General features: G+C 46.4%; 1 protein-coding gene across 8 annotated transcripts in view; it reads left to right on the plus strand.

Annotated features, from left to right (window-relative positions):
• The window catches only part of LOC110500870 (neuralized-like protein 4), a 31,492-nt gene that overhangs the window by 5,455 nt on the left and 14,010 nt on the right, over positions 1-12,027 (plus strand). For 3 of the 8 annotated variants that reach the window (XR_005038617.2, XM_036957965.2, XM_090214642.1), the window contains exons 2-18: positions 1,863-2,066; positions 2,352-2,637; positions 2,765-2,830; positions 2,964-3,394; positions 3,929-4,040; positions 4,197-4,285; positions 4,397-4,469; positions 4,820-5,093; positions 7,133-7,332; positions 8,110-8,195; positions 8,395-8,557; positions 8,704-8,914; positions 9,031-9,122; positions 9,216-9,294; positions 9,473-9,648; positions 11,242-11,370; positions 11,510-11,655. Coding sequence is in view for 6 of the 8 variants with exons in the window: in XM_036957965.2 (XP_036813860.2) it covers positions 1,863-2,066; positions 2,352-2,637; positions 2,765-2,830; positions 2,964-3,394; positions 3,929-4,040; positions 4,197-4,285; positions 4,397-4,469; positions 4,820-5,093; positions 7,133-7,332; positions 8,110-8,195; positions 8,395-8,557; positions 8,704-8,914; positions 9,031-9,122; positions 9,216-9,294; positions 9,473-9,648; positions 11,242-11,370; positions 11,510-11,655 (2,817 nt within the window). In the remaining 2 variants the exon portion in view is untranslated. The remainder of the gene's footprint in view (positions 1-1,862; positions 2,067-2,351; positions 2,638-2,764; positions 2,831-2,963; positions 3,395-3,928; positions 4,041-4,196; positions 4,286-4,396; positions 4,470-4,819; positions 5,094-7,132; positions 7,333-8,109; positions 8,196-8,394; positions 8,558-8,703; positions 8,915-9,030; positions 9,123-9,215; positions 9,295-9,472; positions 9,649-11,241; positions 11,371-11,509; positions 11,656-12,027) is intronic. The other 5 variants (XR_016490334.1, XM_036957968.2, XM_036957967.2 and 2 more) reach the window with 3 other exon arrangements.

Raw genomic sequence — 12,027 nt, forward strand, 5'->3', positions numbered from 1 at the left:
TGGGCCAAAATTCACCCAATTTATTGTGGGAAGCTTGTGGAATGCTACCCAAAAAGTTTGACCCAAGTTTAACAATTTAAAGGCAATGCTTCCAAATACTAATTTTAGTGTATGTAAACTTCTGACCCACTGGGAATGTGATGAAAGAACTAAAAGCTGAAATAAATCATTCTCTCTACTATTATTCTGACATTTCACATTCTTATAATAAAGTGGTGATCCTAACTGACCTAAGACAGGGAATTTATTACTAGGATTAAATGTCAGGAATTGTGAAATACTGAGTTTAAATGCATTTGGCTAAGGTGCATGTAAACTTCCGATTTCAACTGTACATACATACATACATACATACACAGTAACTTTCAAAAGTTTGGACACAACTACTCATTCAAGGGTTTTCCTTTATTTTTACTGTTTTCAACTTTGTAGAATAGTAGTGAAGACATCGAAACTATGGAATAGCACATATGGAATCATGTAGTAATCCAAAAAAGTGTTAAACAAAATATATTTTATATTCGTCAAAGTTGCCACCCTTTACCTTGATGACAGCTTTGCTCACTCTTGGCATTCTCTCAACCAACTTCACTTGGAACGCTTTTCCAACAGTCTTGAAGAAGTTCCCACATATGATGAGCACTTGTTGGCTGCTTTTCCTTCACTTTGCGGTGCAACCCATCTCCAAACCATCTCAATTGGGTTGAGGTCGGGTGATTGGGGAGTCCAGGTCTTCTGATGCAGCACCATCACTCTCCTTGGTCAATTAGCCCTTACACAGCCTGGAGGTGTTTTGGGTCATTGTCCTGTTGGAAAAACAAATGACAGTCCCACTATGCGCAAACAGATGGGATGGCGTATCGCTGCAGAATGCTGCGGTAGCCATGCTTGTTATGTGTGCCTTGAATTCTAAATAATCAGACGGTGTCACCAGCAAAGCACCGTTACACCACCTCCTCCATGCTTCACGGTGGGAACGACACATGCAGAGATCTCACTTCTCATTGCTTATTTGAGCTGTTCTTGCCATAATATGGACTTGGTCTTTTACCAAATAGGGCTATCTTCTGTATGCCAACACAACTGATTGGCTCAAAACGCATTAAGAAGGAAAGAAATTCCACAAATGAACAACGCACACCTGTTAATTGAAATGCGTTCCAGGTGACTGCCTCATGAAGCTGGTTGAGAGAATGCCAACAGTGTGCAAAGCTGTCAAGACAAAGGGTGGCTACTTTGAAGAATCTCAAATATTAAATATTTTGATTTGTTAAACACTTTTGGTTACTACATAATTCCATATGTGTTATTTCATAGTTTTGATGTCTTGACTTATTCTACAATGTAGACAATAGTAAAAATAAAGAAAAACCCTTGAATGACTAGGTGTGTCCAAACTTTTATGGTACTGTATATATGCTAATAACAAAGGAATAAGGAAATAAGAATTGCAATATTTTATTTGGAATAACATTGGAAGGCTATACTTAAGCAATATGGCCCAAGGAGGTGTGATATATGGCTAATATACCACGGCTAAGGGCAATTCTTATGCACGACACAGCGCGGAGTTCCTGGAAACAGCCCTTAGCTGAGGTATATTTGCTATATCACAAACCCCCGAGGTGCCTTAGTTTATAATAGCAATGTTTACCAACGTTATTAGAACAGTAAAAATAACTTTTGTCATACCCGTGGTATACGGTCTGATATACTACAACTGTCAGCCAATCATCATTCAGGGCTTGTACCACCCAGTTTATAAAATGTATTGTACATTACTGACTAGATCTAAAAGAAAAAGGGACATGAAAATAAATAGATGAACTAGAAGCCTAAATAAATGTCACTTTCTTCTGTAGGTGAACTCATGGAGCGGCTCCGTAGAGATTGGGGTGACTGCTCTGGACCCGGCTTGTCTCGATTTCCCCAGCAGCGCTACGGGTCTGAAGGGAGGCTCCTGGATCGTCTCTGGCTGCTCAGTCCTACGCGACGGCCGCTCCGTTCTCGAGGAGTACGGCCGTGACCTGGACCAGCTGGCCGAGGGCGACCGCGTGGGCATACAGGTAAGTAGGCTAGTGGTTAAGAGAAGCGAACCAGTGGCCGGAAGGTCACTACCGGTTCAAGCCCTGCGCCGGGCACTGAATTGGTAACAGGAGGGGTACTGGTCACTGAGCCTTGCCGTTGTGTCCTTGAGGAAGGCACTCGATCTCTACAATTGCTCTCCATCCAGGGGGGCTGCTCTATGGCTGACCCTGTGCCACTCAGCTCTGTGTGTGTATTTGGGAAGATTGAGATGTCTTTCTCTAAAAATTGAATATTGCTATTCTTATTTCTGTCCTCCTATTCAGCGGAGCGCCCGTGGCGAGCTCCACCTGTGGGTGAACGGGCATGACTGTGGTGCAGCTGCCAGCGGTCTCCCGACGCGCCTCTGGGCGGTGGTGGACCTCTACGGCAAGTGTACGCAAGTGACGGTGGTGAGCTGCGAGCCGCCCTCCTCGATGGAGAGAGATACGGAGAGGGAGACGGTGGAGGGGCATGAGGAGGTGGTGGTGTGCGGGGTCCGGGAGGGAGACACCGAGGATCTGACGTCAGTGGTGAATCTGGCAGCAGCGACAAACGGGACGACAGAGGAAGGTAGGAGTTGTTTTTGTTTGCAATGTTTATGTGTTAAAAGATAGGGTTCATTGTGTGAAAGGTTGTAGAAGTGTAAATAAGGGAAAGACTGACTCCTGTCTTTCTCACTCTTGTTCCTTTATCTCAGTGCCGGAGCTCCCTCCTATTCACAACCGACCTGACAAGTTCCCCAACAACATAGAGCCTGAAACGGGTACGAAAATAAAACTCCCCAAGTCTCTACCTGAATATCTATTACATTTGGTCAATGATGCCACATTATTGACTGTCTCCCTTTCTTTCCATTTCTCTCTTTTCTGTCTGTCTTTCTTTCTCTCCCCCTGTAGCTCTGACGGAGCACCAGCTCTTTGACGTGTTCAACAATGCCATCGTGTCCCTCTACCGCTCAGAGGACGAGGGCGGAGGAGGACGAGACCTGGGGGGAGGAACAGGGACAGACTCTGGGACAGGAGGTAGAGGGGACAGGGGGAGCAGCAGCGGCGGGGGAGCTGTCAACAGTAACAGTAGTAACAGTGACAGCGGGGCCGGGACCGGCAATACCGGAAGCACCAATAACAGCCCCGCAGGAGTGGCGGGACTTGGGGCAGTGACGGGCGGGATGATGACCAATGACGCGCTGCTGTTCCATGAGAAGTGCGGTACGCTGATCAAGCTGAGCAACAACAACAAGACGGCGGAGAGGCGGAGGCCGCTGGATGAGTTCAACAACGGCGTGGTCATGACCAACCGGCCGCTCCGACACAACGAGATGTTTGAGGTGCGGCCAATGACTGGCTCCAATACTGAGATGTGAATGCTTTGAATGACAAAGCGCGGGGTTTAGAGAAAAGAATAAAGAATACACGTGCTGTCATATTAATGATAAAACGCATGTATAGCTGACACCCGCTGTCATACCTGTTTACAAAATGTTTATCTGTTCGGACGGCGGGGTGAAGTGTCGCCATTTTGCTATTACATCACAATTTAAGGCTGCTCCTCTTCATATGATAAAGCTGGAGGCTTCAGATTAGCCAATTAATATTAATGATGTTACTGCCACAGGCTGTGAATAGATAATTACATTTGAATCTGCTGGATTGCAGCTTGATATGAATAACATATTGTAAATTGGAAAATTGGTGAATGTTTCTATATTCTGGAGGATACAGGGTGAGAGAATTCACTAGACACCAAAAGGACTGAAGCTGGGAGGGACTGCCTAAACTTGTCCAATAACAAACGCTTACTTACGTTTTCTGTTGTCGCAAAACGCTTTGAGTGAATACGCCCCTGGTTTGTGTTGCCACAGATCCGTATAGATAAGCTGGTGGACAAGTGGTCGGGGTCGATTGAGATCGGCGTGACAACACACAACCCCAACAACCTGGACTACCCTGCCACAATGACAAATCTGCGCTCAGGTATGTAACACACACACAGAACGGCAAGATGTATTATTCTGTGTGCAGTTTTTTTGTGGAATAAATCATGTTACAGTACGTATTAAGTTCATGCAACGTGTGTGTGTGTGTGTGTGTGTGTGTGTGTGTGTGTGTGTCTGTTTCTTGCCTTCCCAGGTACAATCATGATGAGTGGCTGTGGGATCCTGACTAACGGCAAGGGGACCCGTCGGGAGTACTGTGAATTCAGCCTAGACGAACTGCAGGTCAGTACCACACACACACACACACACACACACACACACACACACACACACACACACACACAACCTAACAGAGACACACAGCCTAATGCCTAATGTGTCACTGTCTTCCAGGAAGGGGATCACATAGGCCTGATGCACAAGGCCAGCGGAGCTCTTCACTTCTACATCAATGGCATCGACCAAGGTGAGAGTGACACGCCAGGAGCATCCGTCAATGTAACGAGGGATTGAAGGGCTGTAGCGTGGCGTTGGAGGGATAGTCACTTAGTGCTCGTCCATTGGTATAGGAGTAACCTTGCGGCGACCTAAGGAGAGACAAACCATGAAGCGAAAATGCATTAAATATTTTATTTCATAACCATTTCAACAATTTTAATGTTTTTCATACTCGTTGTTATGTGATGTATTGCTTACATAATTGTCATGCAGTGCTGATTTTTGCCCTGTACAATGTAAAAATCATGGTCGAAATGTATACAAATCATTATCATATTTCATCAATGACCTCAATTTGACCTCTGACCCTGCCCCTAGGCGTGGCGGCGGCCCAGACACCTCCCATGGTCTACGGAGTGGTTGACCTCTACGGCATGGCGGTCAAGGTGACCATCGTCCACAATCACAACCACAGCGACCGGCTGCGTCGCAACAACGCCATAATGCGGGCGCTGTCCCCCGACGTGGGCCGCCCCCGGCCCGCCCTCTCCCTCACCTCCGACCCTGACGCCACTGACCGCCTCCTCTTCCACACCAACTGTGGGCAAAAGGCGGCCATCATCAGTGAAGGCAGGACTGCTCTTCGCCCTCAGTACGTAACCATGGCTTTGTTCCAAACAATATTATTATCAACTGTCTGTAAGATTCAAATGGTCAGTTTACGGCCCTTTCTGTATTTGTAGAAAAGGACCAGTTTGACTCCGTAGACAGTTTAGGATAAGGATATAATTTTCAACATCAGAAATACAGATATTTGGTTTCTCTATAAATAATTATTGATGATGGTGCTCTCCTATTACTCTCACAGGTCAAAAATAGGAGCTATTCTTATGTGATGACCTCTGACCCTGCCTCCTAGGCGTGGCAACATCGTTGCAGTCCATTACCAACTCAATGACGACATTGTGCTTGCTCTTTGGGGTCTAGGCCAGGCTACTGTAAAAGTACTTTTTGACTCTAGCTGATGTTAAAGGGCCTTTATCAATAATGATGTGTATGTATGTACAGTGCCTTGCGAAAGTATTCGGCCCCCTTGAACTTTGCGACCTTTTGCCACATTTCAGGCTTCAAACATAAAGATATAAAACTGTATTTTTTTGTGAAGAATCAACAACAAGTGGGACACAATCATGAAGTCAAACGACATTTATTGGATATTTCAAACTTTTTTAACAAATCAAAAACTGAAAAATTGGGCGTGCAAAATTATTCAGCCCCCTTAAGTTAATACTTTGTAGCGCCACCTTTTGCTGCGATTACAGCTGTAAGTCGCTTGGGGTATGTCTCTATCAGTTTTGCACATTGAGAAACTGACATTTTTCCCATTCCTCCTTGCAAAACTTTCTTTCCACAGATTCTCGATTGGATTCAGGTCTGGACTTTGAATTGGCCATTCTAACACCTGGATATGTTTATTTTTGAACCATTCCATTGTAGATTTTGCTTTATGTTTTGGATCATTGTCTTGTTGGAAGACAAATCTCTGTCCCAGTCTCAGGTCTTTTGCAGACTCCATCAGGTTTTCTTCCAGAATGGTCCTGTATTTGGCTCCATCCATCTTCCCATCAATTTTAACCATCTTCCCTGTCCCTGCTGAAGAAAAGCAGGCCCAAACCATGATGCTGCCACCACCATGTTTGACAGTGGGGATGGTGTGTTCAGGGTGATGAGCTGTGTTGCTTTTACGCCAAACATAACGTTTTGCATTGTTGCCAAAAAGTTCAATTTTGGTTTCATCTGACCAGAGCACCGTCTTCCACATGTTTGGTGTGTCTCCCAGGTGGCTTGTGGCAAACTTTAAACAACACTTTTTATGGATATCTTTAAGAAATGTCTTTCTTCTTGCCACTCTTCCATAAAGGCCAGATTTGTGCAATATAAGACTGATTGTTGTCCAATGGACAGAGTCTCCCACCTCAGCTGTAGATCTCTGCAGTTCATCCAGAGTGATCATGGGCCTCTTGGCTGCATCTCTGATCAGTCTTCTCCTTGTATGAGCTGAAAGTTTAGAGGGACGGCCAGGTCTTGGTAGATTTGCAGTGGTCTGATACAAAATTATCGCTTGCACAGTGCTCCTTGGGATGTTTAAAGCTTGGGAAATCTTTTTGTATCCAAATCCGGCTTTAAACTTCTTCACAACAGTATCTCGGACCTGCCTGGTGTGTTCCTTGTTCTTCATGATGCTCTCTGCGCTTTTAACGGACCTCTGAGACTATCACAGTGCAGGTGCATTTATACGGAGACTTGATTACACACAGGTGGATTGTATTTATCATCATTAGTCATTTAGGTCAACATTGGATCATTCAGAGATCCTCACTGAACTTCTGGAGAGAGTTTGCTGCACTGAAAGTAAGGGGCTGAATAATTTTGCACGCCCAATTTTTCAGTTTTTGATTTGTTAAAAAAGTTTGAAATATCCAATAAATGTCGTTTCACTTCATGATTGTGTCCCACTTGTTGTTGATTCTTCACAAAAAAATACAGTTTTATATCTTTATGTTTGAAGCCTGAAATGTGGCAAAAGGTCGCAAAGTTCAAGGGGGCCGAATACTTTCGCAAGGCACTGTATGTAGGTGACATGCCGTATACAATATATTGCTAACTAGATGTGAATTTTTCCTTGGGCAGTGCGACGGACGACTTCAACCACGGCGTGGTCCTGAGTGGCCGCCCGCTGCGCTCCAACGAGGTGTTCCAGGTGCGCATCGACAAGATGGTGGACAAGTGGGCGGGCTCCATTGAGATTGGCGTGACCACGCACAACCCCGCCTACCTGCAGCTGCCCTCCACCATGACCAACCTGCGCTCAGGTAATACCAACCAATCAGGTAATACCATCCTCTTACCCCTAGACACCCCAGCTAATACCAACCTCTTACCCCAGCTAATACCAACCTCTTACCCCAGCTAATACCAACCTCTTACCCCAGATAATACCATCCTCTTACCCCTAGACACCCCAGCTAATACCAACCTCTTACCCCAGATAATACCGACCTCTTACCCCTAGACACCCCAGATAATACCGACCTCTTACCCCTAGACACCCCAGATATTACCAACCTCTTACCCCTAGACATCCCAGATAATACCGACGTCTTACCCCAGATAATACCGACCTCTTACCCCAGATAATACCATCCTCTTACCCCTAGACACCCCAGATAATACCATCCTCTTACCCCTAGACACCCCAGATAATACCATCCTCTTACCCCTAGACACCCCAGATAATACCATCCTCTTACCCCTAGACACCCCAAATAATACCGACCTCTTACCATTAGACACCCCAGATAATACTGACCTCTTAACCCAGAAAATACCATCCTCTTACCCCTAGACACCCCAGATAATACCGACCTCTTACACCTAGACACCCCAGATAATACCGACCTCTTACCCCTAGACACCCCAGATAATACCGACCTCTTACCCCTAGACACCCCAGATATTACCGACCTCTTCTTTTTGGCTAGGTTGAGTTCCCACCTTATACCCTCTGAGCAGTGTCTATGGATAGGGGCTTTATTCATCTACTTTTTCATACTCCAATGTACAGTATGTTTGGAAAGCGGTATAGATTGACTGATGATGTTTCTCAGGGACGTGGATGATGACCGGGAATGGAGTGATGCACAACGGAACCACCATACTGGACGAGTATGGACACAACCTGGACCGACTCAAAGTGAGTGGGAAATTCTACTTTACAGTCAGCCTTATATTATCAAACTCTACCCCCCCTCCCTTCTCTCTTTTTTACCCCTGTTGCTCTCACTCTTTCCCTCACTATCAACATATGACATTATCATTTTACTACTTACTGCCTCTTGTGTTTCGTAGTTGTCAATTTAACACTCCGAGCTCTCTCTCTCTCCCCCCCCCAGGCGGGGGACACGGTGGGCGTGGTGCGTAAGGAGGACGGGAGCCTCCACTTCTTTGTGAACGGGGTGGCGCAGGGCCCGGCGGCGTGGAACGTCCCGCCCAGCGTCTACGCCGTGGTGGACCTCTACGGCCAGGCCGCACAGGCCACCATCATGGACGACATGGGTGAGAGGGATGGGGGGGGGGGGGGTAGAGAGACGGGCGGGAGGAAGGTAGAGAGGTTCACAAGAACATTCTAAAGGCTGCTAGTGTGTCAACTAACTTTTTGTCTCATGACTAAACCCATCTCTCTCTCTCTCCTCCCTCTCCAGCGGACCTCCCCCCTCTCCCAGAGGACAGCTCGGAGGGCCCCACCGTCATGTCGCCCGGCAGCCCATGCTCGGTTGCCGGGGGAAACAGTGCCAACGACCTGCGCTTCCACCAGCTGCACGGCACCAACGCCGTGATCACCAACGGGGGGCGCACTGCCCTCAGACAGAACTGTCGCTCCGAGTTCAACGACGCCATCGTCATCTCCAACAGGTCAGTGTGACACACACACACAATCGTCATTTCCAACAGGTCAAAAGGTACACACACACACACACACACACACACACCACTTGTGTGTGTCAAGACTGTGTGTTGTCCATTGCTAGGTGCCTTCGAGACGGAGAGCTCTTTGAGATAGTCATTCAGAAGATGGTGGACCGTTGGTCGGGGTCAATAGAAGCAGGTAAGATAATGGCAGGTAAGGCGTTTCTATTTTACCCCTCTCAAACTTCACACAGCCCTATCCACACCCACAGCAGAGGGGTGATGTGTTTGTGTGTGTTCTGTCCAGGTGTGACTTCCATCAGGCCAGAAGAGCTGGAGTTTCCTAACACCATGACGGATATAGACTACGACACCTGGATGCTTAGGTAAGGGTTTATGTTTGTTTGTGTTCAAACCCAGGTGTCCTGCTGCGCGCCTGTTTTTAGCCCACTCAGCTAAAGCCCATTAGCTCAGGGAGCTAATGAAACGTTTTCAGGTCTCTTTGGACATGCGTGGTTCACCTAGCTGTCTTCAAACGTTTTATCTCCCCCCTCAAAACTCCAGTGGCACGGCCATCATGCAGGACGGCAACACCATGCGTAATAACTACGGCTGTGACCTGGACTCCCTGACCACGGGCAGTAGGATCGGCATGATGCGCTCGGCCACCGGCGACCTCCACTACTACATCAATGGGGTGGACCAGGGTGTGGCCTGCACCGGACTGCCGCCGGATAAAGGTGAGTGGAACCAGTTGTCATGTACATCTTATCACAACCCCATGTACAGTGCCCTCGAAAGTATTCAGACCCCTTGACTTTTCCCACATTTTGTTACGTTACAGCCTTATTCTAGAAGGGATTAAATCGTTTTTTCCCCCCTCATCAATCTACACACAATATTCCATAATGACCAAGCAAAAACGGGTTGAGAAATGTTTGCTAATTTGTTACAAAAAAAAAAATGATAGCATTTACATACGTATTCAGACCTTTTACTCAGTACTTTGTTGAAGCACCTTTGGCAGCGATTACAGTCTTCTTGGGTATGACGCTACAAGCTTGGCAGACCTGTATTTGGTGAGTTTCTCCCATTCTTCTCTGTAGATCCTCTCAAGCTCTGTCATGTTGGATGTGGAGCGTTGCTGGACAGCTATTTTTCGGTCTCTCCAGAGATGTTTGATCGGGTTTATGACCGGGCTCTGTCTGGGCTACTCAAGGACATTCAGAGACTTGTCCCGAAGCCACTCCTGCATTGTCTTGGCTGTGTGCTTAGGGTTGTTATCCTGTTGGAAGCTGAACCTTCACCCCAGTCTGAGGTCCTGAGCAGGTTTTCATCAATGATCTCCCTGTACTTTGCTCTGTTCGTCTTTGCCTCAATCCTGACTAGTCCCCCAGTCTCTGCCGCTGAACAACATCCCGACACTGCCACCACCATGCTTCTCCGTACAGATGGTGCCAGGTGTCCTCCAGACTTGATGCGTGGCATTCAGGCCTAAGAGTTCAGTCTTGGTTTCATCAGACCAGAGAATCTTGTTTCTCTGGTCTGAGAGTCTTTAGGTGCCTTTTGGCAAACTCCAGGCGGGCTGTCGTGTCTTTTACTGAGGAGTGGCTGGTGGAGTGCTTCAGAGATGGGAGAACCTTCCAGAAGGACAACCATCTCCACAGAGGAGCTCTAGAGCTCTGTCAGAGTGACCATCGGGTTCTTGGTCACTTCCCTGACCAAGGCCCTTCTCTCTGATTTGAATCCGTTTGGCTGGGCGGCCAGTTTTAGGAAGAGTCTTGGTGGTTCCAAACTTCTTCCATGTAAGAATGATGGAGGCCACTGTGTTCTTGGACTTTCAATGCTGGAGACATTTTTTGGTACCCTTCCCCAGATCTGTGCCTCGACACAATTTTTTTATTTTGCGAAAATGTCTAAACCTGCTTTTGCTTTGTCATTATAGGGTATTGTGTGTCGATTGCTGAGGATTATATTTATTTTAATCCATTTTAGAATAAGGCTGTAACGTAACAAAATGTGGAAAAAGTCAAGGGGTCTCAATACCTTTCCGACGGCACTGTATGTGCTAGGGGTCTCATGAATTGATTAAAATGGAATTGATAGCGTCCTGAAGCCATTCCTGCGCTGTCTTGGCTGTTTGCTAAGGGTCTTTTTAGTTATCTGCCATAAGCGTCTCTGAATAAATACACTTAGCAGCTCTTTTATGCTAAAATATCACTGCTATTTAGTTATTTTACTTTTTATTTATCAATATTCGTCTCATTAAGATTAATTGTCTTTGTCAAGGGAGACTTTCCAAAACATTCTCCTTCCCTCCCTCCCTCCATTAGAGGTGTATGCGGTGATAGACCTGTACGGTCAGTGTGTCCAGGTGTCCATCACCAGTTCCTCTGGCCCTCTGGACAACAGTCTGTGTACCAGCAACATAACAGAGAAGAGCTTCCCCATACACTCACCAGGTACGCACCACGGACGTGTGTGTTTTCTCTCAGGTTCCGGATTGAAATAAATTGTTAAACAACAGACTGCAAATGAACTGGCTCACATCTCCTTTTCCCCTGTGCGTGTGTCTCTTTGTGTGTGTGTGTGTGTGTGTAGTGGCAGGCGTGGCCCACCGGCTTCACAGTAAACATGGTAAGAACGTGGTTCTGCTGGGAGAGGGCTGCCAGGCCGTCCGGGTAGGAGGATACGCTCATGGCATCGTCTTCAGTGCCAAGGAACTCAAAACAGACGAATTGTTCGAGGTGAGCCAAGGCAGGGGGAATACCATGGAGAGGTATTCAAGGTGTGAAAGTAGAGTTGCTGGGGTGGAGTTTAGCAACGCTTTTATTTTTTTATTTTTTGTGAAGGTCTTATACATACAGGGCCTTCGGAAAGTATTCAGACCCCTTGACTTTTTCCACATTTTGTTAAGTTACAGCCATATTCTAAAATGTATTCATTAAATGTTTTCCTCATCATTCTACACAATATCCCATAATGACAAAGGGAAAACAAGTTTCTTTTGACATTTTTGCAAATTTATTTAAAAAACAAGAACCGATACCTTTGCCATGAGACTTGAGCTCTGGTGAATTCTGTTTCCATTGATTATCCTTGATGTTTCTACAACTTGA

Source organism: Oncorhynchus mykiss, chromosome 21 (genome assembly GCF_057628025.1).
Source record: "Oncorhynchus mykiss isolate SJ-2025 chromosome 21, ASM5762802v1, whole genome shotgun sequence".
In the NCBI taxonomy this organism is placed as follows: Eukaryota; Metazoa; Chordata; class Actinopteri; order Salmoniformes; family Salmonidae; genus Oncorhynchus; species Oncorhynchus mykiss.